This window comes from Chroicocephalus ridibundus, chromosome 8, assembly GCF_963924245.1.
Source record: "Chroicocephalus ridibundus chromosome 8, bChrRid1.1, whole genome shotgun sequence".
Lineage (NCBI taxonomy): Eukaryota > Metazoa > Chordata > Aves > Charadriiformes > Laridae > Chroicocephalus > Chroicocephalus ridibundus.
In genome coordinates, this window is record NC_086291.1 from 49,030,044 (window position 1) to 49,057,346 (window position 27,303).

Sequence of the window (27,303 nt, forward strand, 5' to 3'; positions counted from 1 at the left end):
GGGTTACAGCTTGTATAAGAAATTCCTATTTTCTAGCTTATAAATCTCCTTCTGAAAGAATAACACATTAAGTTAACTGAGCAGTTCGTATGTTGGATCTTCTCCTTAGTTTCTTCTTCTTTAAAAATAAATTTATCTTGCAGTCTTTTCTTAATGACTTCTCAAAACTTTGCCATAATTCAGGCTTCCTAATCTGGCAGAGACTTTGATGAATCCGTTTTTCATTTGCTATTTCAGTAGACTGAAAATTCAGACCACACTAAGAAAAATTGCTTGGACACCCTGACAGCAGCACATGTGCACTGTGTGTGTGCACAAGGGAAAAGACAGCTGGTTACTTCTGTAGTAAATGTTTGAAATGTGCACGCGCATCAGCATTCTTCATACTGCCGGCATGTGCAGAATTTATTTTTTCTCCTGCTGTGAGGTACCTGGGCCCTTCTGTCCTGGGGCAGGAGCACAAGGAGACGGTGGGCACACGCTCCGGCCGACACTTGTGGTGCCGCTGGCAGGTCTCACACCTGGGAGCACTGGTGCGTGTATGTACAACACACCTCAAAGAACAGGGGTTTAATAGAGAGGGATAAAGATCTATTCTACAACCATATCCATGAGGCCATCAGAACTTTTCCAGCTGTGTAGTTCTTGAATGTAATAAAGGAGATTTAATCTTGAAAGTGCAGGTTGTTTTCAGAATCCTAAAGCTATTTCCTATAAGTGGGTTATTGTTAAAATATAATAGAAGTTTTGTAAATAACTGGAACGCTCGTCAGGGACAAACTGGATGTAATAGGAAGTGTGCTGAGTTATGATAATGTGACTCATCCTCAGAACATTGTTCAAACTGTTACTAATTGTATGTTGCGTTACTAATCACCCATCAACCAGTGTTTTCTGGACCAGTCCAGTATAGAGCCCTTCGATGTTTGCACAGATCTGCTCAAGAAACACATAGCCAAGCTTTCTCTCCTCAGATGGACCAGCTGTTGGTTAAGATACAATTAAATAAAGGGAAACATTCCTTAAGGATTAGATTGTGTAGCGTGAAATTACATGGACCAATAATCATGTAGATTAATCCCTTCTAGACTACTTAATGTTTAACATCTAGTCGCTGGTTCTTTGATTTTGTTTTAATAGATGGCCTAAGGAGGTAGCACTGAGCAAGAATGTAGTAACTCTGCAGTTGCCAGCCGTTTTTTGTTTGTGCTCTTTTTCTTCCCCATTGAAAAGCGATCTGCCGGTGCCGTTAATTAAGGCGAGAGGCGAGCTCCCTCCAGTGGAACGCTTGATTTGTTTTCCTGCTCGTTATTGTCAGCCGAAAGAAAAGCTGGTCCTGGTGGTGGCTGCTCTTGACCCTGGGTGTTGCAAAGCTGCTTCATGTGTTTCGGAAAGCAAGGAGCAGCTGATGTTCTGATGTTCTGGTTTCCTTTTTGTACATCCACCTAGAGTCAGTTGTAAGCACGAACCATGTAAATAAGTCTAACTGTTCAGGTGAAATAAAAAGCCTCATTTCTTGGTTCTCTTTGTTCATGCAGTCTGAATTTGAAGTTTTTCACCAAGAAGCTTAGATTTAACTGAATCAGAAAACTTCTCTTTGTATTCCGATGGAAAATCCTAAGGATATTTCATTACTTAAGGAAACACTGATATAACTTCGGGAAACGAGTCTATTTTAATCTAAAAGAATATGTAATGACAATCTATGTGTTTTCTATTTTTAGCAAAACTTTTACAGAAAAGGAGTTTATATGGAAGAATGTCAGAGGGCAACTACAGTTGGAGAAAATCAACTCTGATATTAGAAAAGGAGTTTCTTCAATGTTGACTGTTCATTTGTCTTGACTTTGGGGAAAAATGACTCTAAAATTACTGGAGAAATAATGAGCTCTGTGACTAAACTTGTGGATGGTGGTAGAAGTACATCCTCAAACTTTTATTCTGTAAAGGCAGTTCATGATCTAGTGAGCAGGACTGAAATTACAGTCAAAAAGTCTTTCAGTCTTTCTTGGGAGTGGATGAGGAATGTTTTAAAAGCAAGGTAAAGCCTACTCGGCCATTTCAAGCAAGTTAGGCACTGGAATATCTCAGCTCTTCAGTTTGGTCAGAATACTTTGCTTGCTTTTCTGGACTGCTCTATGAACTGGTAAATACTTTGACTTCAACGCAGCAGTGACCATTTTTCTTTTCTCTTTTCTTTGCAGTGATTCTATTCTGTATGGCAGCCCTAATATTTCCAATAGGATTTTACATCAATGAAGTTGGAGGTCAACCATATAAATTACCCAATAACACAGTGGTTGGGTCTTCGTATGTACTGTTTGTCTTATCCATTTTCTTTACAATAGTGGGACTTCTATTTGCTGGCAAAGTTTGTTTACCTGGCTGATGAATGTCTGAACTGCAGGACTTTATTTTGGCAAAGAGCAAGACATCAGAATTGCATTCTCAGGAGGATGCCTAGATCAGACTATCAAACACTTACTGAAAAGAGGAATGCTTTGACTTGTTCTCACTATGCACTTTGGATGAAAAAAAGGAGAGCCTTTCCCATAACCAAATACAGACAGCGTTGACTAATCTCCTGAGCATATTTAATGCAGTCAGGTCTGCACTGTGATAGGCACTAGTGAAGAATGCTTTACACTGAGAAGCATAATGCCCCACGTTACTGTACTGTTCCTGTTTTTAACGTCTAACGATTTGGAAGTCAAAGTATTTATGAACTTTGTGGTAGACCAGAGGGTTGCAGAGGAATTCAAGTGAGGCTGGCCTCGCTGTTTAGGAGATTAGTATTCTACATCTTCCTTCTGATGAGCAAAGCCTTTGGCACCAACGTGGATCAATCTTGCATTACTGCACCAAGAAGCCAATAGATCAAAACACGTTCTCTAAATGTATGTAACAGCAAGAAGACATACATCCCCTCCTCCCCCATAAGCTCTAGAAAAACACTAAGGAACGTTTTAGAGGGGGATTTCTTCCTTATATTTATATAAATATATATATAAATATATATATATTTTGCTGATGCAGTATACAGTGTGTGTGTATGTGTGTGTGTGTGTATACACATATATGTATATATATGTATATACACACAAGTGGTTCCTGGAAAAGAACTCAGAACGCTTTGCTAGCAAAACACTGTGGTGTGCAAAACTAGAACTCAATAGAAAAAAGCCATTTCTCTGAAGGCCACATAGCTGAGAGTCTTCAGTTTACCTCATTCTTTGTAGCAGCCCTTGATTTTAACAGTTTTTGTAATAGGTACAAACGATCCCATGCCTTTCTAGGTGCAATTTTAAGTTAAGCTAAAATTCTTTTTATGGTAATTTATTTGTATATGAGGGTAGAAGGTGAGATCATGTCATACTTAAAGTTAAAATCCTAATTTTGGGAAACTGACACTATTTAAATTATTAGCAACTGTTGTACAGAAAGTCTCTTTTTCTACTGCGTTGTTACATTAGCATTCATACATGTTCAAGCACAGCATTTTACCATAGGTAAGCATTTCTCTAGCACATGTAAAATGTAATGTTTAAAGTAATGCAAACACTATCCCACTGCAAAGATGTATTAATTTATTTTCATTTTAATTATTAATTCATCTTTAAAACAAATGAGCAATATAATTGTTTGAATAATTTATGCCTTGTTTACTAAAGTTGTTATTTTAAATGTGGATTTAAGGGCCACCCAAATTGGGAGTAAATATTCCTCACTAAAGGTAGTTTTATTTTTCAACACAAGGATAAACCTTTGAATCCATAGACCTCTTAATTCACCACTCAGTCTAACCTTGCAGAAAGTACAGTTTAGTGTCCCAGGTAAGCTGTCTGCACTATCGGCGCTGTTTCATTGAGCTTATTAGAAGAACTGCGTTACTGAGTAGACATTTTTCTAAAATGTTAGTGAAAGTGTATTTTAGAATGAGGTTGTTGGTAAAATGTAATTAGCAGTTTCCAAAATAATCGCTTATCAGATAAGCTTAAGTGTTTGAAAGTAAGACGGTTTGCACAATTCGTTTAAACTACGTGCCATTCAGACCTTAGTGGATCCCTGTCTTCCTCCTCCACCTCTTCACTCTCCCCCTCCCAAGGTATTTTAATGCAAAAAGGTTATTTGCTGAATTAAATATTTTTTCTTTTGGCATTTTTCAACAAACTTGTCATCAGAATGGTCTATAAGCAACTTTTTTTTTCCGGCCAGCTCACTCACAGATAGAAGGGAGTGTTTACAGATCACTCAATTTTTCTAAAGTATGCTAATCTGTAAATACAGCCAGGCACCTACTTGGAAGTAATGGTTTAAGTACGATTTGGTTTCTAATTTAAGCCTTCGTAAGTCCCCAGTGATGTTGGTGAAGATAAAATGCAAGGGTCAGCTGCTGGATGTGTGTCTGAATTTCTGGTGTTATCACTGCTGTATCCTAAGCTGAAGTATTCACTAAAACTTAGACCATAAATTATGTTGCGGAAAAAGAAAAGCTAATTTTTTCAGAAATGTCATTCTTGTAAATAGTTCTAGGAGACTTTTGTAACTGGAACACAGGTGGGGGGGGAGAGTTTCTCATCTGCTAATATTTCTCGCTCCCCAGCTTACTTATTTCAGTTATAATGACATCATGTATACAGTGGATTTAGGCTTAGATTAAATGGATCATCATTTAAAAAAAAAAACAGTATAAACACTTATCTTGGAGCATACCCAGACTGTGGCTGGCTGGCTGGAAATTAATCTGATCTGCCAGTGCTATTGCTATGAATTATTAAATGATAGCAGAGGTTTAACGAGTAGATTGTTTGATTAAATATTTCAACATTTTAAGTCCAGAAATAGGTGCAGCCATCCGCATTTTAAAAAAACCCACCCAGTAATTGAAGAGACAGCTGTCAACAGTTGCTTTTAATAAGGTCACTAAGTACTATATAGTACAGTATTAATTTATAGCAGAAAATCATATCTTGTAAACTGTATATAAAACACTGTTTTATGGTGCAATCATTTGTCAAACTTATGTCTGTTACTTTTGTTTTAAAGTTGTGTGCGTTCTTTTCATACCTAAGAGCATCACTGTAAAATCTGCTGAAGACTATTTATAGGTTTTATTTGCACAAGGTTTTGTTTTAAACTACAGGAAGTTCGTATTGAACATGCCTGAACATCTGTAGACTTTTTCAGTTCATGAAAAGCAAATGTTTCCGTATGAATCTTTCTCCAAAGGTAATCCTGTATTTGTGTTGAGTGTTTACATAAACTTTTCTGATTCTGCCAGCTGTTATTTTTAACTTTTTGAAGGACAGCTCATTTCATGTGTCACTAGAGATTCTTATTTAGTCTTTTGCTTCAGAATTCCCTCAAAGGTTTGATGTCCCACCATAATGTAATTTGGGCACGCTTTGTCATTTACTTGGCTAACAAAATGTAAGATCGGAAACTTAAAATACCTTCGGAATGAGAACTAGTTAATTTGTTTGTGTAAATCTTACTGTTGAGCTCAGCTGAAATAATCGCCTGGAAGCTGTTTGTCTCAGACCTGTGGAGGGCGTGCTTCCCTGAATGCTCCAGTCTAACCATTTAACATCGTTTTTCGTTGTTAATCTTGCTGGCGAGTGATACGAGTTTCCCGAAGACGCTGTGAGTGTGCACCACCACCTCAGCCCCGTCCTCTGGCTGCAGGAACGCTGCCAGATTCGGGCCCTCCTGTCATGCCTGTGTTTCAGAGCCGTTGTTTAACCACTTCAGAACACAACTGTAGATTACCGTTTGCCCCAACACACACACACACAAAAAAAAAAAAAAAGCTGTCCTTTAAAACCTTTGTGAAGGATGAAAATAATGAAGGAAATGGTGTCTGCAAGTGGGTTGTCCTGCCTGGGCGTCGCGTCGCTCCCCGCTCGAGGCCTGACCGTCTGCGTCCCCCGCCCCGGCCTTTACTGAGGATTGTTTTCTAATTGGTTAGAACATTTTTCAATTAATGATTTCCGAACAAATGTTAATACAAACTGTATAAAATGAACATAATTTTCTTCACTTGTATTTTTGTTATTGAGCAAGTTTATCAAAATAAATTGTCTACTAAAGCGACTGGCCCTGGCTGCGCTGACTGGAACGGGTCGGTGAGTGCCGGGAGGGGCCTTGGCCTGAGGATGCTGAGGGAGCCTGGGGGGTCCCTGTCACCATGTCACCCTGGATCGGGATGTGCCCAGGCCCGGGGGAGGGAGGGAGGATGGGGAAAGGGGGTCCTTTCCCCTGGTGAGGTGAATCTCTGGGGACGGGGGAGCTGAGAGGCCTTTCCCTGTGAGGTGAGGAGGGTCTCTGGGGGTGGGATGACCTGGCAAGATGGCTGCTCGGACACCTGCTGCCGAGCCAAAGGGCTCGGGGAGCTGGGAACGGAGTGAGGCGGAGGAGCCCAGCAAAGTGAAAAGCAGCATTTTGTGATCATTTTTGCTCTGGTTTTATTGCCTAGACCCAAGGGGCAGCTCACCTACAGGCCTCCGTCGCCGTGTCTCACAGCCCAGCTGTCTCCGGCTCCCGCCGTGGCTCACACTCAGCCCTGCAGCTCCGGGTTTTGCTTTGGTTAATCTTTTTGTCTCCCAGCAGCTGTGCGTACACACAATCACTGCATAAAGTCCCTTAACAAGTAACTTGCAGAATAGTTCCTAAATGTGTTTTCTATAGATGGATAATTGTAACTTCTCTTGGCAGTTATTTTTTAACTTGCTGTTGTCCCACATGCAATGTAGTTATCATAATTGCTGACAATATTAATATCTTTTAAAATATTGTATATTTCTGAGAATTTAAGCTTTTTACTCTAATACTTTTGTCTTTTTTTTTTAACAAGGCTAAGTCTATTCATATAATGGATACACACATCAGGAAAATGGCACAGTTGGACAACGATCAGGTTTTGGAAAGAGCTGGGTAAGGTTACTGTTATAAAATCTTGTTGGGGCTTCAGAGGTAGATATAGAGCAAATAACTGTAGCTCGTATCAACTATGTACTATGTCGCTTCAAAACATTTATCATGTATCAAATGGAACGTGTAAACAAATGTCAAAGTATAAAACAGTTCCTACAGAAAAAACTTTATGTCAATACAGAAATATTATGGGTAATGAAGTCATCCCATAAAATCCATTGTCTTGTAGGGTGAAATCCAGTCTACAGGGTGATCATCCACCGTGGCAAGATTTTACTATCTCTGATCTAGGAGCAGGTAATGGATTGCTGGTAATGCATATCAACAAGACGTAAGATCTGCTGGCAGGCAAGTTCTCCTGCTAAATGGAGCAACTAGAAAAGTAACACATACCCGCTATAAATAACAGAGTTGGGGGATAAATATACTGATAGACAACTGATTTGTTTCCTTACATATATTTGGATATACACACAGACAATTTCACTAAAGTCACGGAACTACATATAGTTTCTCTGCAGAGATGAATCAGTCTGTGAACAAATCAGGCAAAACAATAAAGGTAGATCAACTGTTGATACTACATGTTTCTTGAGAAAAGCAGAAGGCAATATATACTCCTTCAAACTCCATGAGGTGGATTTTGGAGATGCTTAATTTTACTTCTTCTCTGGTAAATCACTGGGGTATTTCTTTTGTTTCTTTTACTAAACTCTCCTATTTCTTGTCTTCCTTCCTGTCTCCTCCAAACTAAGCTCTCCTTCCCCTTCCTTTAGCCTCACAATCTGAGAGTATTCTGAAACCTTTTCCTTTGTATCCCACATGCAAAAGAGTATGCCAGTACCTAAAATTCTGTTGTTCTTGGATATGCACTGCCTACCAGCAGCTATTCTTAGGAGTTATATTTTTGTCGCATTTGAACAGCACATTTCATTTCTCATACTGCATTTAAGTTTTTCTTATTTGATCCATAGCGAGTACAAATGAAGAAAATACAGTCTAAAAAGGTGCAAACCACAGAAGAATGGCTAAGAAACTACAGTTTAGAATCCTTGCAATTAACATTAAAGCATCTGATATATGAAGGCAATATTATGTTTTAAGTGCAGCACCGCCCTTTCTTTAGTCAGTCCTAATTTGTGTGCATCTCTGATGCTAATTATGCAAAGCGTTACAGGAATTCAAGAAGCAGTGTTGAAGAGACAGTTTACTGAAGAGACTGTTACCCATTTTGAGTCCAGACTTTCTGTAAGTATCCATCTTGTTCACGATTTTGATGTGTAACTAATTCTATATCCCCATCCTCCATGACTACAGGTACTGCCTTAAATCTTAATTTGTTATCTCTGGGAACTTCAGAGCATCTCAGCATTAAATCCTTTCTGCTGAGATTTAGGGAAGGTGATAATTATATGTCACTACAGCTGAGGTTTTTAATTTTTTTTTAATGCAGTTGCCTGTCAACCAGGTTCTGAACTGAGGCCATTAGCTCATTTTCAGAAAGGCAGCTAGTGAATGGTTGGGTTTTCACAGGTAATACTACTTATGTGTGGCTTATGTTTACTGTAACTTGGATTAGTTTCAAGTTACGGATCTAGTCATGATGTGAAAGTTAAAAGTTTTCTAAGTAAATTTTAATGGTATAAAATCAAGGAAGCTTAATTTGTGGGAAACATTTAATGGTTAGGCTCAATAAGCTGTAGAGTAATCATCATGTTTTTGCTGATCTTCACAATACTTGTTAGACTGGTGGTAGGAGTGCCATTACTTCAGCGTACCTCACTGTGTCAGTCGTGAAGATCCAGAATCTTCAGAAGGTCCACCTTCTGTACGTGGGCCCTGCGCCATCTAAGCAAACTGTCTGCAAATCTGGTTTAAAAAAAAAAGTAGCTTTTATGTTCTGAGAAAGCAAAAAGGTTTTCCCCTTTGAAATGTTAATTTAAACTGTCTTTTTGCCAAATTGTAAAAACTATGCACATGGTATTAAAGCCAAGTTGGTTGAAGTAAAACAATTTTAAAGGCCAGCAAGCACTTTGTTTTACCTCAGGTTATACCTATTTTGAAATGAAATTGTTGCAAGTTGTGCTGCAGTTAGTCCGGCACTTCAGTGAGCGTGCTGCCTTTCAAGCCCAAGGTTACATTTCATGAGAGTCTGGAGCAGTAGTGCAGTTTGTGTTAAATGCGTCTCCTGACAGTAACCTCTGTGTGATGAACTAAGCTCAGTTTTGCCAGAGCTTCTGTTGTTCACACATACACATGGTGAATGCCCCTCTCCTGTCTCTGAGCAGAAGAAGCCAGCAGCTTATTATTCAGACAGCTACGTAGCTAATCAGTCAAACGGCATACGGGGAAGAAGTATTTAAACGGTTAGCCCTGCAACCACCAGTTGTGATTTTCGCATCTGTGAGAAAAAGGATGTGTTGAAGACAAATGGTTGAATGTTACATGGCTACACCGTGCAAGAGAATGCCTTAGCTAAATGTGTGCTCTGCCTTTGTCAGGGCGATTGAACTTCATCAGCACCGAGTGCAGTGGCTGTTGCAGAACACTAGAAAGGTAACTTTAACTTTACAGTATATTTTTAGAATGGAACTGTATACAGCACTGAAGAATAAATTAACTTTTGAGTGCTAGTGGCTTCCAGAAGCTTATGTATTTTCATTATTTACTGCGAGTTACGCATCATGTGCAGTGATACTTGATGCTTGAAAATTGATTATTTTACTTGATCTTTCATTGGTATGCAATTTTCTGCTTTCTAGATCTAGGCCTTTTCTTTTTCTTAGCAGTCTTAATCATCAGGACCTCTCAGAGGCATTTAAAGGTGAGCAGACTGTGCAGAGCGTAACCCCTGCCTGGCGCGGAGCTGTCTTGTGGCCAGTCAAAAACAGAGGCCACCAGGTGCCTCAAAACAGCCTCAAAATCCGAGGCCATCAGAAAGCAAACAGGGACCTGACGGTGGGTCCTGCAGGGCAAGGCCTGGGGGTGTATGGGAAGGCAAGTGGACGGCCATAAGGCATGCAGTGCTACAGCTTTGTCACCAGGCTACTTGGGAATAAGTCACTGTGTCTTTCCCTTCCACCTCAGGATTGTTCCTACCACTCTGTCCTCACCCTCATTATTGAATTTCTCATGCAAGGCCAGCATGCAAGCTGAGGCTTTTTAGTAACCAGCTTCAATTTACTTGCCTTGCAGGATGTGCGGTGGCTCCTGGGGAAAAGAAAAAGTCTGAAAAAGACCTGGGCATTACCAGGAGGGATATGGATGACAGGACAAGAAGCTCAAGAAACCCTTGGTGAATCCACATCCTCACTCTTGTATGCTGTCACATTCTCTGCATCTTTTATGAAGACCAAAGTTTTGAGTTGGACAGGTACAAAGGTGCCATCTTGCATAAGGTGAGCCTAAATCGGCTGCAGTTTCTAACATCCCTGACACTGGAGGATCCGAGAGGCAGGGACTGCGGAAAGAGGAGAGACTTGCGTGCTCCTCCTAAATGGCATCTCTTGTTGCCACTGTCAGGGACAGAGTAGTGGTATAGACTTAGGACGCCAGCCCAGTAGGACGCTTTCTATGTTCTTAGGACATGGTACTACAATGGAATGGAAAAGTGATTAAGTTTTAATTACTTTGACAGCCTCTGTCTTGTAGACCGTTCTGCTGAATCTTTCTATCATAGTTAGACCTCTTTCTCCACTGAAACAGTAAACGCCAATCCCAGTGGTTGAAACCCTGAAATGATTAGGATTGCCATAATTAGATTGCGGAGGAAAACATATCTGTAATTTTTTGAGTCTCTAAACACAGTATAGCTCAGAAATAAAGATCAAAATTTTATTTCCATGTTGGTAATAAAAATAATTCCATGACTTCTGTAAACCATTGCATAAACGCTATAGTGTAGAAAAGTTTTAACAAGTGTTAACAGTTTTAACAGTTCACTACAAGTAAATGAGTATGCATTATAAATAATATGTTTTGTATTAAGAACAATTTCATTCACAAAATCATTTCTCTCTGTACACTCAAAACATTAATGGCTTCCATAAATTAATGAGTAAAAATTCTGTATTTATTTAGGGTCTGATGATGACCACAGTTACACAAGCATAGTGTGACAGTAATAATATTACTACCTATATTTAATACTAGGATACTCTGAATGGCAATATAGAACAAAACAAATATGTCTTTAATAATCTGCTATTCAAAGAAGACCAATAATAAGCCTATAGCATGCAGCTTGGGATCTATCCGTAATTAGCGTACTTCCGGTTAAATTACAGCTCCTAACTGTGAAAACCCTGAGAAATCACAATTTTAATCTATTATTCCCCAGGCTAAAGTAACTGTGACAACATAATGGCATTCACATTAGAAATTATATTCTTACATAAATTAACACAGAACTTTGTCAAATACCAAAATGAATCTTGAAAATTCATTTAGTTTGCTTTTATGTATTTTGTGACTTCAGCAAACTACCACACTGTAGTCTTGCTAAAATATAACTTCAACATATCCAGTTTCTAGACAGTGTATATAGTACAAGGACAAATACTTACAAAGGTCAGGTTGCACTTCTGACTTCTTCCAAACAGCTGTCTCTAGTCAACTGCGCATGTATTTTATTATCCTCCGTTGTAAAAGTACGTATTTATTTGCATTTGCAGTTGACCTGCTTTAATAAGATAAGGAAAACTGGCTTGTAATTCTTCACAAAGAGAATTTTGTGAAGAACTGCATTATTTTCACATGACTGCTGTGTGTGATGATGGATGGTTCAAGTGACTACCAAAGGATTCATCTATAATTATAGCAAGCTGCCCAGGCTGAGAATGTCACACATAGGTCTGTTTCTTTGGTATATGTTTTTTCCTTCTCCACAACATTGGTTTGTTGGTAGTTTTTAAATGTGTCTGTAATTCAGCAGCAAAGAAACTTACGGGGAACACCTGCAAAATTTCCAGTACTGGTATTACTATAGGACACACATCATTATTTTCAAGATCCATCACTTTAAAACACAAAACATACAATTTTAAAAAGCAACAGACTAAACATATTAGTTTATTTCCTATAAAAATGCAGCACATATAAACTATGAATGTCAATGTGACGATTCACACTGCAAGTGCTGTTTACATTCCTTTTTTGTTGGTGTCGCAAGATTAGGAAAATCGCCTGTTAACTACAATTAAAAAAAAGGGGGGGGGACCAAAAAAAATAGCTCTAGGACACAGGCAAATGCACTAAAATACACACGAAGAACTATAAACTTTGACAAGACAGCACAAAACCACACTTCCGTATCTCATGGGTAACAAATGTCACATAGCTGCATATGGGCAGCACAATGTGGCCTAAGCTGGTTTCTTCTAAAATACCAAAGCAAAAGTTTTCATTGAGATATTTCTAAATATTTTTGTGAGCAGAATGCTGTTCCACACGAGATAAATATTAGTAAACCGGTGTTCCAAAATAACTGCTTGTTTGAAAAATATGTAATATAATTTCAAACTACAATTACACGTTATTGATTTGCTCACTGTTTTAAAAAAATTAACAAACCCTTACATAACTAAGTTTGCTTTAGTCCAAAATACTGTTAAGGTTCAAAAATCAGTCTTTGTCATAGACTGCACAGATGCAAAAAATACATTAATACCTACAGCCAAACTTAGTGATCCAAGTTTTTTGTTGGTTTTTTTTTTTTTTAAAGTCCAAAGCTGGCTACATTTTAAAAAATGGCAGTTATCTTATTTTAGGACAGAAAAGTGTTTGAAAATGCAAATACAGTCCAATTTTATATTTTTCTCAGTACAAACGTTTTAGAGAAATTGTGTTAAAGTCACCAAAAGCACATTATTAAACCCAACTTTGGTCTTTACAGTGATCTTCAGACAAAATTTTGAAACAGAAGCAAGTAGAAGTGTATTTAATATTTTATCCTAGTTCTCCCTTCCCAAAAGGTCTCCAACATTCCTGCAGATCAACGTCTTAGGAAAGCAGCGACAAGTCTCTACATTTAGTGTGTCATGATTTTGTGCCACCTCAAGCCTTTGTACAAGGAATGCTAAAACCCAAAGGAGAGAGTGATTCCAGTACTACTGGCTTGGGCCCTTTATTTAAGACTGACACAGTGCTAAAAGCTCTATTTCGACAATGATAAACTTTAGTATACATCTTGGGTTTTGTTTTCACATGACTGAACTTTAAAGAGATTAACCCTTTGCTGCCTGTGTGAACTCACTTTTTGTACTAAATACAGTAATACAGAGATACAAATCATGTAACACAGTAGTAGGTCATTTCAGTCTAAGTTGTACTAGTGTCACACCTGAAATTAACAGAAAAAGGAGTAATGCAGGCAATTATAAGTAATAAAAATAAAAATATACAGTGTCAACATGCAGTAATTAATTAACTTCTCCTCCTGAATTGTATCTTCCCAACTACCAGGATGAAGTAAGGATATTACCACCTTTTAAATAATCACTGTGTCAAAGTGCCACTGCCTGATTTCATACTTACATAATTTAGTAGCTCCTTTCAAACATGCATTACTTCATTACTGAAAAAAAGTGTATTTTTTAAATATTTATAAAAGCAAGAGATGTATTCTAGTTATTGTCAAATTGTTCAATATAAAATTAAGCAATAGAAATTATTTGCAAAATTCTTTTTTTATGTCTTCTGCCATTTTATAGGATATGGGGCATAGGCACTTGGTAATATTATCTATATCATATCTGCTCCCGATGAGTACCACACAGGTTAGGAGATGTACAAAAACTTTAAGACTACAAACATCCAAACTGAGGGAAATACGCAAATGCACAGTTGTTTACTAAAACTGATCTGTTTCACAAAATTGAAAACATTGAAATTTGAATATGAAAGCATATACGCCTCACTGTTTTTTTCTCTGCTGGTACATTTATAAATACTACAGTATGCAGTTAACTTATAAATTGTAAAAAAACTAAGTAAGTTGTCTTTTCTATTTAATCATATTGTGATTTAACAGTAAAACCATGTGAAATATTTTAAATTCACAGTACACATATAACACATCATATTATTGCATATTAAAAAATAAACATAAGACCTAGAAAGCAGCTTGAAGCAATTTACAACATACCTTCTAACAAAACACAATAATTAAAAAGTGCTTTTATATTAATCAGAGTTTTTTCCAAACATCCAAGTAAACATAGTGTTAGACCGATTCCAAAATACTGGCTCTGGCGTTCCACACACACCAGACATGGCCAAGGGGCCGTGTGTCCTCTTGCGTGTGTAGTTACTGCATCTACGTATCCATCTTCTGTTAACGAAAATAACAGGTATAAACACTTCATTCAGGCATTATGGTAAGATTTATACAAAGTGATTACAGTGCAAATGAACCTAAGTAGCTTGTGCACTAGGAATGTAAGTGGAAGTCAGAAAAGGCTGCGATGGGACTTGGGGGGAATGAAAGAACCTCAAGACTACAGAACCTCATCAAATGACCGAAGTTGATATGTGAAGGCGAGGAAGCCTTATTCTCTATCGTAAAGCAACTAAGTTTCTCACATCAAAATGGAAATCAGTCTAGCACTATTAAATGGATTAATTATGAGTGATATTCTTATACAAAATACAAAACCATAAAATTACTTAATGAACATGATACGAGTACTATGCCTATATGTTACCACAGATTATTTTTTTTCTTGCAGCAGGGACATTCTTCTTGTGCAGCTGCACAGTGATCACAAAGTACATAATGTTGACATGGATTCAGGATAATGCTACGATCACCTTCCTGACATACGATACACTTCTTCGACTGAAGCTGGAAAATCACCTGTAAAAAAAATGCTGCACTCAGTAAAAGCTATTCCAAAGTACACAGTTGCAGTCGAGCAGCTTTACACTTAGCTTAGTCCCCAATAAAATTCTAATTTAACAACAGAAAGGACAATGTTTTTGTATGACAGTGTCGTGGTTTAACTAGGCAGCTGGCAACTAGGACAACGCATTCACTCGGTCCCTGGCCCCCACAGTAGGGTAGGGAGAAGAGGGAGAAAAAAGAAGGAAAAAAACCTCGTGGGTTGAGTTAAAGACAGTTTAATAGAACAGTAAGGGAAGAAATAATAATGATAAGTAATAATAATAATGGAATATACAAAATAAGTGATGCAATACAATTGCTCACTACCTGATGATCAGTTGCCCAGCCCACCCCGAGCAGTGATCACGGATTTCTGCCCCCCCGGCCAACCCCCGTTTCTATACTGAGCAGGACAGCCATGGTATGGAACATGCCTTTGCCCAGCTTGTCCTGTCTGTGCTCCCTCTCAGCTTCCATGGGAAGCTGAAAAAGTCCTTGACTAATGTAAACGTTACTTAGCAGCAACTAAACCGATATGTGTTACCAACATTATTCTCATACTAAATCCAAAACACAGCAGCTCCTAGGAAGAAAATTAACTATTCCAGATGAAACCAGGACAGAGAGAGTGTGGAATGGAGGGTCGTAAGCTCAGAGCATGCACAACCTTTAAAGTAGCAGCTGGAAGAGTTAGAAAAAAAACTCAGAAGAATCCATTAGGTTGAGAAATCTGAACCACCCTCTATTCCAGAAAAGAAAGACATACCACCCTGAAATGAAACCTGGCATAAATGTGTCATTGAAGGTTACTGAGCTGCCAGTTAATCAAAAGTAGTTATGCAGATGAAGAAACTTACCTCATCTATTGTTTCTAAATCTAAGTGCAGCCGATTTTGTAAGGAACGAAGCTTTGGCAAGGATATCTTTTCTATATCTCCATAGTTTTTCATATAAGGTAATGTAGTAGATAGACAAGCAGCTAATTGCGCCTTCAGCTTTTTTAATTTATTTTCCACTTCCTCCTTCTTCTGAAGAGCGAGTTGTTTGTCCGCATCTGCAATGTTAGCACGTTCTTTTGCTTCTTGAGCCTCTTTCTGCCATGCATCACATGCCTGGGAGAAAGAGATTTCCAGAAGATAAAAAATGATTTTTCTAAATTAACAACAGAAGAACAAATTCAAAAGCCTACAAAGATGTAGGTAATCTCTAATTTTAGACAGAACAATACATTTACTGTCAATTTAACGCTTCTCCCTAATTATCCTAGCTTATAATTAACAACTTTTCTTGTTTTGTTTTAATATAATTTTTACGTATGTTACTGTTACTTGTCTGCAAACAACCAGAAGCCTTTTTGGAGTTCTATAAGTGGAACATATTTTAAATGTTAAATTCATAATTTAATGTCAAGAGACATCAAAAGCTGTCAAAATCTAGTACAGCTGCTTAGCTACCCCTCGTCACAGAGGAAACAACATGAGGGGAAGGAAAGGACTACAGAAAATGCACCAGACTGGCAGTTAACAACCTCGGCTTGACTGCTGAGCTGGGTCGATACTGTCCAGGTTTGCTACACAACCGCAGATCCTGGCAAGCCTCTACTTTTTTTTGCGTGCGTATCATCTGGAAAGAGGTACGGGAGGGAATGTATGTCTTTAGTTACTTAAACATCAAGATACTTGACGCTGTTCAGCCTTATCCCGATATGTGTAAGTGTCCCACTCTAGAGAGGCAGATCAACTTTCAGAAAATGAGCTGCCCTTTAAAAAGCTCCGTTTCCTTTATGTCGCCAGCTCATTTTGAAGATGGAAAAAACATTCCTTTCACAGACTGTAATAAAACTCTGGGTCCAAGGATGAGAAGATATGTAAAAAGGAAAAACAGTAGGAGCTGCTTGTTTGTTAAAAAAAAAAAAAATTACCATAAATTAACATACCTGTTTTACTTGTTGCCAAGATTCTTCCCATTGTTTTAGTTTTCTCTTGGCATCATCAAGTTCCTGTCTAACTCGAGTTAGTTCGTTCCCACTGGTGTTTGAACTTGCTGAGGGGGTAGTGCCACTGCTTAGTACTGGGGATGGACTGGGAGAGAAACTCCCAGTTACAAAGTCCCAAATGCTCCCTGTAACACCATTTAAACCTGTAAAATAAAGGCAGAAAAAATAAGCATTCTGCATGCACTGCTGCAAAATGTTTCACGTGCAGAACAAAACAGGTGTGCCACATACACAAAATTTTACTTTTATCTGCAAGACTCATTATTTCACTACCTTCAGAAATGTGACAGCCTGGAAAATGTTTACAGTATTTAGAACAATTCAGGAGAGTTACCACGTTTTTTTTCTCGCTGCTTTTAATAAAAGACAGTACAGTGCACAAAAGGAGAAGAGTGGGAATTCATTTATATACAAAAAGCTTTGTTCCTAGCAGCTCATACATCATTTTCATTCTTCCTCTTTCTCTGTTTTGTATTCTCCTTTTGCAAAAGGCTGCAGCTAAAACGCGTTCCTGTATGCCAACTTCTGTATTTTAGCCCTTTCAAATGCCTCTGCAAATATCTCCTCTTGCAAGAATTCTTTTTCTCCCTTCACTAGGAACGGAAGTTCACTCCTTGAACTTTCTCCCATGTACTACATGTAACTCCATTATCAGTAGCGTTACCAATTACAACAGCTAGGCTTTGTTGTCCACATTAAGTCATAAGAAACATGCAAAGCCTTGAACTGAACATCTCTTACCTGCCACTGAGGTGGTAAGGTAAGAGATTACTCTTACCATACGCAAAGCGGAGCCTTCAACTGACTTACCTAGAGAGTTGTGAGAGGAGGCTGAGGTGCCTAACATACTATGCTCTGTCTTCAAAGGCTGAGGCTGCTGGTGGTGAGGAGCCGTAGTGGATGAAACAAAAGACTGAGACAGCGATTGTGAAAGAGAACTGAGTGGCGAGGTTGAAAGGGATGACGATGAATGTAAAGATGAGGAACGAACAAGAGAACCTGGAATATTGACAGGTGCTGAACTTCCCAGTAATCTTTGACCTATGCATGTGTTAGGGAAGAAAAAAGAAAAAAAAATAATTTTTTTCCAAAGCATTACACAGCTCTCTGTAAGTATGTTTCTGAAAAATGTATCAAATGCAAACTATATATTCAAATACCTTCCATTAAAAAACCCACTTTATTTATGTCCTATTGCAAAAACATTTTTAAAATTGAACACTTGAAAGTAGTCTTCCAAGTGCCTAAAACCAGAATTTGTAGCCTTTACACAGCAGCGGCCTTTTCTCTTCCTTTGTAGCTGCAGATAACACTTTTCAGATCAAATTATTCGACTTATTTTTACAGCCAACAACTAACACAAGTGGAGAAACTGACTGGAATTTAAAAGATTAAGAAAAATTTGGGTTTTATTTTAATGTATAAACTAGAGCTAGGCAAATGAGACTACATACCTTGAAAATCATACACAGCACAATAATCAGACTTTCCTCTACATATTTTGTTTTTGTTCAGCAGATTTTAAATGTCCAAGCCCCCAAACAAATGCTGCATGAAATGGTAGCAGAAGAACCATCTCTTTTCTGGTTCTTAAAGTAGTTTCAAATCTGGTTGTATTTTGGCAAATACAATCTGCCTGCCTCACTTCAGTTTATGGGGCAAGGTTTTGGCAGCGGGGGGTGGGCTGCAGGGCTGGCCGGGAGAGGCTGGGGCTGCCCCATGCCAGACATGGCCTGTCCCAGTGGACTTGCTGCAGGACACAGCTGCACCCTTCAGCCACACTGGTGGCACCTCTGGGAGAACGTATTTAAGAAAGGCAAAAAAAATGCCACACAGGCAGAGAAGGAGGGAACAAAAGGTGCAAGAAACAGCCCTGCGAACACCAGGGTCAGGAAAGAAGGAAGTAGAGGAGGTGCTCCAGTCACCCGAGCAGATATTCCCCTGGAGCAGATGTTCCCCTGCAGACCATGGAAGATTTGGAAGAGACCATGGTGGAACAGGTATTTCCCTACACCCCATGGAAGAGACTACGGTACAAGCAGGAATTTCCCTGCAGCCTGTAGACAGGACTGGGTTGGTGCAGGTGGCTATTGCCTGAAGGAACCACAGCCCATGGAGAGCGTATGCTGGCACAGGTTCTCCTGACAGGAACTGTGGCCCCTGGAGAGGACCTACGCTGGAGCAGGGACAAGTGTGAGGAGGAAGGAGCAGCAGAGAGGAACTATTATGAACTGACCACAAAGAAAAGGTGGCATTTTAATTTCTTGCTGTTCCCCCTCTTCATCCTTCCTCCCTGCTGTCTCTTCCCTGCACTGCTCTCCTTTGCTATGTCTTCCTCTCCTCTCCTTTCCCAGAAGAGGCCAAATGGCTGAATACTTCCCAACAGACTTTCAACTAAATTGCTCCTTCCAGGTTAGATTCATAGGAAGATTAAGTCTCTAACTTGCAAGTGTTGAAGTCCTAAAGGTTGCTAGTTCTTTCTCATCAAGACTTGTCCCCACTCCCCCCTTGTCGGCCCCCACAGCACATAGTGCCTGCAGCCAGACTTTGCAGCACTCAGCATGCAAGCACTCCAGCATAATGCCTTCCTGTGAGCGCATGCAAGTCCTTCCATAAACTATTACGCCCAAGGGCCCAGGTCATTAAGCATGTTAAAATAAAAACAAATAAACAATAAAACAGTTACTGGACGGATCCCTTGCAAAATACAAACAGGATGATAGCGGTACAATCCCTTTATACCACAAAGTTAACCAGCTGGAACAAAACTGAGGACTTTTTTTTTCAAAGTCTTTGCTGTACATAACTATTTTGATGAGTAAAAGTTTAGCAAGGTAAAAAAGGAGGATATTTTAAATGACTATAGTTTTACAAATTGGACCTCTTACTTGCTAATCCAAGGTCACTGCCTTCTTGATCTTCTAATTCTCTATCTATGGATGCGACGTTCACATCATTAAAATGCAAATCTAAAGCAGAACCTGTTAAACAAAACATTGTATCAATGAATTATCCTTGAATTATCCATCAAACTATCATGATGGCTGAAATGAGGAAACTTTATCTGACTATTTATGTTAGTGTTTCCATCATAGTGTTTTCACATCTAGGTTATGATCTTAAGCATACTACTGACACACAGTGAAGGATATCCTCTGGATTTTCTAAAAGGGAAAACTTTCATACATAAGCTATTACAGCTCTTTAAGCTGGTGAGAAGCCTCTGTAAATGCTGATTTTACAGGTAGGGAAGTGACTATCCCAGTCACTGTAGTCAGTGATAGTGATCGCCTTTGTAAAGAATTTTTAGGTTTTATGTTGAAAATCATTATTGAAAACTTGCATAAAGCCTAAGTGAGTTGAAAAGGAACAAACAGAAATAAAAGACACACTGGCTTGTGTAAAAGTTTACAGAAGATCCAAAAGGGATCTCTTGATCCCTCTGGAATTAGCCTGATTCCTCTCTCATAGCCTAATCCTAAACATTAGGCACTGTAACCTGCAGAAAATCTTTGGCAGAAATACTAGACAGTTGTAAAAGTGCTAAAAGTCAGAAATTGGAAGACCCATTTGGATCATTAATAGAAGATCAGTGCAGTGTTATTACATATAGGCATTTTTCTAATGTTGACTAGGCTATCTAATAGGCTGCACAGTCTTGGAGCTCCAGATAATACATGAAGGGAGATACTGACCCAGAAGCAGGATCCACAGAACAGTGCTCAGCAGGAAACTGCCTAAGCTGGCCAGAAGCAGCTACCAGCCAAGAGATAAAGTTCACATACTACACAATGATGCTCATGACAAAGACACCCAAGAGTTAACATAGCTCTTTGTGAAGAGTTACTAGTCTGGGTCTCACAAACAACACAACTTTATTAGTACGGAGTTGTGCCCAAACAATAATCCTTATCTTTCAGCAGTGCTGACAAAGCAGCTTGGTGTCCAGCAGTCAGAGGGAGGAAGGTCTCTGCATCATCATTTTGGCCTGAAGGGATATGCCCTAGCCTTTCAAAGTTTTCCAGCAATAACCTTCTGTTGGAGAGAGGTGCCTAAAGCCAGTCCTTCTATACACTGCAGTAAGGAGGGGAGAGATGGCCTCCTTTTACTTGATGACTCAAGGCTTAGAGTGCCACACATGTTGTGTGAAACCCAGATTAAAAGTCCCTCTTCCATACCGGGTTTGGGATCCCCATTGCTGCACTGTGCCTTCCCTACCTTTGCCTTTTACATAGGTAAGGGCCTTTCATCTCCAACACTTTCGCCTCCTATCTTGCCCTTTCACCCACCTGCTCTGGCAGTACCTTCCAGAGTTGCTGGGGCCCTGTGCTTCCTTGCTTGTTCTCACGCTCACCATCGTTACACTCACCATCTGGCACCTGCCACTGGTGTGAGAATCACGCTTCCTTTCTCTTCTCCTACTCCTGATTGTAGCTTTTCATTTACATTAGAGGGGCGCAATAATATCTTTGGACACCACTCAACAGCCAGTTAGCACATATCCACTGACCAACATGTGCTCCAATTAACACTAATAACATCATAAGCAGTAAAAGCCCATAAGGAGTTTGGGATGGTCTTGATGAAAAGCTATAGTATAGTACAGTTAATATGGGAAAAGTAATATGTGGGAGAGAACCAGACACTGCACTGGAAAGGATGCCCAACAGAGGACACTCATCTACCCTGCCTGTCACTTCTTTTCCCACCCGGCCGCTGGGACAGTTTTCTCTTTCCCTTTCTTGTCTCTCTCTTTTCTTATGTTTTTATATTTACCTGGAAATAATTTTCACCATTATATGGCATCAGCTATGCAACCCACTAATAAATCTTCACGCGTGTGAACCTGTCTCAACATCCTTTGTGCAAAAACGCCATACACCTGTGAGAGCAAACCTCTCATCGCTACGCTGCAGGATGTTCTGAGAGAGATCCCTCTCACTTTCACTAAGTGAAGCTGTTCCACTTTCTTTCAAAAAATTCAAAATTCTCTCAGTCATGAAAAGAGAGGCTTTAAAATCCCATTATTAGCACCGTCATTATCTTTAAACAGGAAAACAAACTGGTTTTTTTCAAGCTCTTGCAATTCCCCACATCACCCAGATGTTATTAATATTTGAAGTTATTTGCAGGGTCGGGCTCAGTATGTTGCTGCGCAAGTACGACAAGCAGGAATGAAACACAATGATATCATAAATGATACACATAAATGATACTGCTCAAACAGCAGATCAAATTAAGCCTGCAGCCCATCTAAATCAATAACCTGTCACGTTCTCCTCATGCGAGGCCTTAACTCATTCTGCCACACTCCTCCTCCTCTACCACAAAAAGGACCGACACATTTCCTTACTGTTTATTATCTAGATTTTCGAAGCTTAATTTCTGATACCTTCCAGCTCTCTCAGATTCCACCTGACAGGGTGGAAAGTCAGTGGAGTGCAGGGCGAGAACACATACAGCATCTTAAGATCACAACCAACATATATGGGAAGCAAAAGGAGAGACATCGATTTTCCTTGAATGGCAAGTCTTCCAGACAAGTAACATCCCCATCCTTGAGTATCCAATAGAAAGCAGGGAAGCAACCAAAACATTCCCAGGGGAAGACCACCCACCCAGACCTAACAAACACAGACAACAGGGTGGAGTATCAGGCTGGCAGATGTCCCCTAATGTTAAGGTCCCACCTTCTCCCTACTGCCACTTGAGTCGTTCCCTTCACTGCTGCCCAAATCTGTCTCCTTTGACGCTTTGCTTACCTAATTTCTGTATTATCTTTAAAAATATTTTCTTTTTTTCTTTTTCTTTTTTTTCTTTTTTGTAATTTTCAGGAGAACTTCAAACACCCTGCAGCCTTTATGTTCTCAGATAACGCTTCTTTCTTCTCTTTACTAGACCACCACCAGACAACTTAACCAATCTCCCTTGACTCTGACAGGAATAGACTGCAGCAATATACCTTCTTCCACTCCATCATTCCTCAGTTTTCAACGTATTGTCCAAGCCTCGATGCTAAATACTAGTTGTAGGTAATTGGTATGCTTATTCCCAACTGCCCTGCACCCTTCTCTTGCCCAGCTCTTGGGGACTATTACACAGGAGAAAGAGAGGGCTTGGAGCTCCCTGTGAGATCAAGATAAAGGGCGACACAAAGGGCCACAGCCGCCACTGTCTGACAAAGCTTCCTCAGTCCTTGCTAATTTGTCCTGTATTTGCCCTAATCCTTTACACAAATCCGTTCATCCCCTTTCCCCATAATCACCTAGCCCCTTCCCTTGCTGCAGCTCTTTTTCTATCCCCCTTTTTTTTATGATTCTTCAATCCACCACTTCCCATGAGAACACTATGTATTTATTTTCTGTTCTACAGTAACATCTTAATTTTCTGCTCTATTCAGATTACATGCAGCACTTTATTTTTAATGCCATCCTGTATATCCATGAAACAGAACTCTGGAAAAAGGATTTATACATATCTGAAATTCTTTTAAGGAAATAAACCAAAATCTACACAGTTACCATAAAGTATACTTACTTATACATACATGAGATTTATTTTATGACTCATTTTCTGTTTACAAACATAACATACTGAAAGCTGGTTTAGAAAAATATCCGTAGACAGCAGAGGCATATTCTAACTTGGAGGAATCAAGAGTTTCTTATGCTCAATAATATAATCAAACTGGGACATGGGAAACATAGCATATCACTGTTTAAATGACTTTGCAACACTTGTTTAGTATATCACAATTTAAAAATTATACTGAATTAGCACCACATCTCGTATACAGAAATTAGACCGTGTTTTTTATTGTTACATGAGTAACTTGTTACAGACAACTAGTCTCTACTTATTCTAGAAGTAATGTTTATCTTGACAAAAATGTGATTTCATTCCATAGTATATATCAAAATATTAACTGTAAGCAATGAAATTGTATTACTTGCATAGAATAAAAACTAAAATTCTGCTCATTCTAGTTCTGAAATTTAAAAATAATTTAAAATCTATTTTCTGTTCTAACACACAGACCACCAAACAAACCTTTAAAGAAAGCAGGCTATATACTTGTGAGACTGCAGAAAAAGATCCATCATTTAATATTCTGCATAGATTTCTTTCCTAAAAAGATTAAAAGAGTGAATGCCTAACTTACCATGCTGAAATGCTGACTCACTGCCTGCAGTCTCCTGGTCGCTGCTACACATCGATTTAAACACAGAAAGCTTCAAGTACCCCAGCTAATCACAGCAAGTCCCTGCTCACGTGACTTAGCCACAGAATGGGAAGTACAGCATCTTTCAAATCACGACATTCCCTGCCACAGCCTCCTGAATAAACCACATTCTGTTTAAAAGTGCCACGAATTTCAACGAGTTTGTGGATAACGCTAGATTAAGAGGAGCAGCTGACATGCTCAATGGCAGGACTGACATTTAGAGGGATCTCAAAAGGCTGGAGAACAGGACTGATGGAAACCTCATGAAGTTCAACAAAGGCAAATACAACAATACTGCACCTGGGACTGAATAATCCCTTGCAACAGTACAGGCTGGGGGCCAAATGATCAGGAAGCAGCATTGCAGAAAAGACTTAGGAATTCTGACGAACAACACGTTCAGCATATTCTGTGGCAAAAGCTGACAGCACACTGGCCTGCATTAGTGAAAGTGTAGCCAGGAGGCCGGGGAAGGTGATTATTCCTCTCTATCCAGCACCTGTGAGACCACAGCAGGAGTACCATGACCAGTTGCCAGCATCTAATTATTACTGAAATATTTATCACCTTTTACCATCTTCCACATAAACAGCCTTGCTGGTTGGAAGCATGGGAAAGGCTCTGGGCTAGTGACAGAAATTTTGGAAGTGAATATTTCCCAGAACCTGTCTTGTGCACCCACAAAGCAAGGGCTCCTCCTCTTTGTGTCCTTTCAGATCTGGCCCACATACTGTGAACAAAAGATTTTGTCCTTGAATATAAAAATAACCAGACTGGAGAATATGCAGTCAGCCAAAGAAAAATCTCCCATTTTCATGTGAACACGGTAAGATCTGAAATTGCACCTATTATAGTAACATTAAAAAAAAAAGTTAAATCTCCTCAGCACACCAACAGAAGTTGAGGAGACAGTACTTCTAGCAACACAGTGAGTTGCATTACAAAGGTTTTACATATTTTTTTAAATCACTGTCCAATACCAATGCCAAAATTCCAGTTTAAATGTCCCATTCACTCATTCCTGTGCTCATGTTGGAGACCTTGTGAAAAATAATGATACTGGGTGAAAACATTTAAATTAAATTTCAGATATTGCATTTAATTACATATAATAAAGCAGGTGTATACATCATTACTGTCTTTACCAATAAGCTCTTTGAACCTATGGTGAAACAAGAACAACTTGAATAATGCAACAAAACGTGTACAATCAGAGATGAAATGTTAAGACTTACCTATTACTGATTCAACTGTGTTACTGCCAGAATAGAATGGGAGAGCTTTGGCACCGATAGCAGAGACTGTTGTAGGAGATGAACTATCTGATCCAACGCTGGAGGCCAGACTGGAAGTTATACTTGAAGCAAGAGGGTTAACTGCTGAAAAAACACTGAGATGGTTCTGTTAAAAAAACCCAAACAACATATGTATAGACACACAATCACACACAGATGTGTGTACAACCGTATAAAACAAACAGAATCTATTTTTAAAAGTAGTTATTTTAATTCTATCAGAAAGAAAACCATAAGAATTCTCTGAATGAACAGATTAGGATAATTTTCCTTATCATTTACCAGCAAGTGCATTTCTCCAATGTGGCTGGCCATCATGAGACCAGCCATACGAAGGAACTGTTTTCAGAAACAAGGTATTAAAACAATAAGGTATTGCAAATAAGCTCTACAAACATAATCAGTTAGCTGAAGTTTGATGCTCCTTTTCAAAAGGAAAATATCTATTGAGGAATTGTACCATTTCATTATGCATTTGTATGCAAATTATATTCTATATTGGTTTTTTTGATCTGTAAATTTTCTCTTTTAATCTAAATGCAATTGGTGCATAAACTGATCTTCAGTTTAGGTAGGTGAGAAACATGACTCCACTGCGCACATGTAACATGCTATATAATGACCTGTACCTGCGCTACTTCTTTCTAGCTGAACATTTTTTCATACAAATCACACGTTTAAATTATAAAAACATTAGAAAAGCACACAAAATGTAACCATGTAAAATTTTAAAATGGAAAATAACTTCACAAAGTCTACAGGGACTTGGTGCGGAGTTTCTAGTATATTAACTCCTTTTATTGTGTATTTATTCCCTCAATCTTTTAGTTAATAAAAAAACCATTTAATTGTGACTGAATCAATCCATGCATCCTCTCATTGCCTTCTGTGTGACAAGCAGTGATTGTGCAGTATCTACTCTCCTGATTTCTACCAATACCACAGAAAATTGCTATTTCAAAGATAGATATAGTGCAAGATTGAGGCCGATAATGACCATGAGAATGAATATTTTTTTCTTTAAAAATGGGCACAAACTGAAATACAGAAAGTTTCACTTAGACACAAAAATGTTTTTACTGAGATGGTGGCCAGACACTGGAACATGTTACCCAAAGAGGCTGTGGAGTCTTCATTTTTGGAGATATTCAAAACACTACTAGGCAAGGCCCTGAGCAACCTGCTCTAGCTGACCCCACTTTGACAAGGGGAGGGATGGACTGCAGACCTCCAGAGAATCATAGAATGGTTTGGGTTGGAAGGGACCTTTAAAGATCATCTAGTCCAACCCCTCTGCTGTAGGCAGGGACACCTTCTACTAGATTAGATTCTTGAAATGATGCTCGAAGCCCACCCCAACCTTCTGCAGCTCAAAGACTCCTTTCCTCCTCCTGTTTTGACAGAGGAAGAGACTGACCCTATCTGTGACTTCAAAACTCTGCTCTGGGTGATATCTAAACAGAACAGAGAGACATAATAAACAGAAATGAGACCCGATAGAAAGATTATTTAAAAAAATATGTCAACAGTTTTATCATTACATTGCCACTCTTACTAATTTATAGACTTGTAGGGAAAAAAAACCCCAATGTATATTTTTAATCTGCTTCATGTGCTAACTCTTCTCCACAGAACTCACGGGATCCACCTCTAACTGTCTCGTGTTTTCTCTCCTTATTTATGCTGCACCACTCCTCCTACTTTTTAAATGCAAGATACATTTTAATCCTCCACTTTAGATTATACACTCCTGTGAGGCTGCACGAATGGCAAATGCTAAAACTTTTGTTCTCATTTATCTTGATCATTGTCATTAACAAAACATCAGGGTTCTTGTTCTAGCAGTGCAAAGCTGGGAGAGTTTTAAGCTCCTTTGCATATATAGAATGACCTCTAACACTCGATGTATTTAGCTTCATCACAGGTCAAAGCTATGCCCTCTTCCCTGTCACTTTAACTATTCTTCTAGTTT

The 27,303-nt window shown here is 39.0% G+C and overlaps 2 protein-coding genes across 12 annotated transcripts in view; one reads left to right on the forward strand and one right to left on the reverse strand.

The window, feature by feature from the left end:
- The window catches only part of MOSMO (modulator of smoothened), a 33,162-nt gene extending 25,893 nt beyond the window's left edge, over nucleotides 1-7,269 (forward strand). The window contains exons 3-5 of one of the 2 annotated variants that reach the window (XR_010072377.1): nucleotides 2,205-2,897; nucleotides 6,854-6,933; nucleotides 7,163-7,269. Coding sequence is in view for 1 of the 2 variants with exons in the window: in XM_063345345.1 (XP_063201415.1) it covers nucleotides 2,205-2,389 (185 nt within the window). In the remaining variant the exon portion in view is untranslated. Of the gene's footprint in view, nucleotides 1-2,204; nucleotides 6,183-6,853; nucleotides 6,934-7,162 lie in introns of those variants that run through there. The other variant, XM_063345345.1, reaches the window with a different exon arrangement.
- Nucleotides 7,270-10,689: 3,420 nt separating this feature from the next.
- The window catches only part of UNKL (unk like zinc finger), a 52,959-nt gene continuing 36,345 nt past the window's right edge, over nucleotides 10,690-27,303 (reverse strand). For 8 of the 10 annotated variants that reach the window (XM_063345337.1, XM_063345334.1, XM_063345338.1 and 5 more), the window contains 6 exons: nucleotides 25,272-25,437; nucleotides 19,700-19,792; nucleotides 17,622-17,852; nucleotides 16,752-16,954; nucleotides 15,673-15,927; nucleotides 10,690-14,788 (listed from right to left, as the gene is read on the reverse strand). In XM_063345337.1, coding sequence (XP_063201407.1) covers nucleotides 14,633-14,788; nucleotides 15,673-15,927; nucleotides 16,752-16,954; nucleotides 17,622-17,852; nucleotides 19,700-19,792; nucleotides 25,272-25,437 — 1,104 coding nt within the window. In that variant the 3' untranslated portion in view covers nucleotides 10,690-14,632. Of the gene's footprint in view, nucleotides 14,789-15,672; nucleotides 15,928-16,751; nucleotides 16,955-17,621; nucleotides 17,853-19,699; nucleotides 19,793-23,973; nucleotides 25,137-25,271; nucleotides 25,438-27,303 lie in introns of those variants that run through there. The other 2 variants (XM_063345335.1, XM_063345344.1) reach the window with 2 other exon arrangements.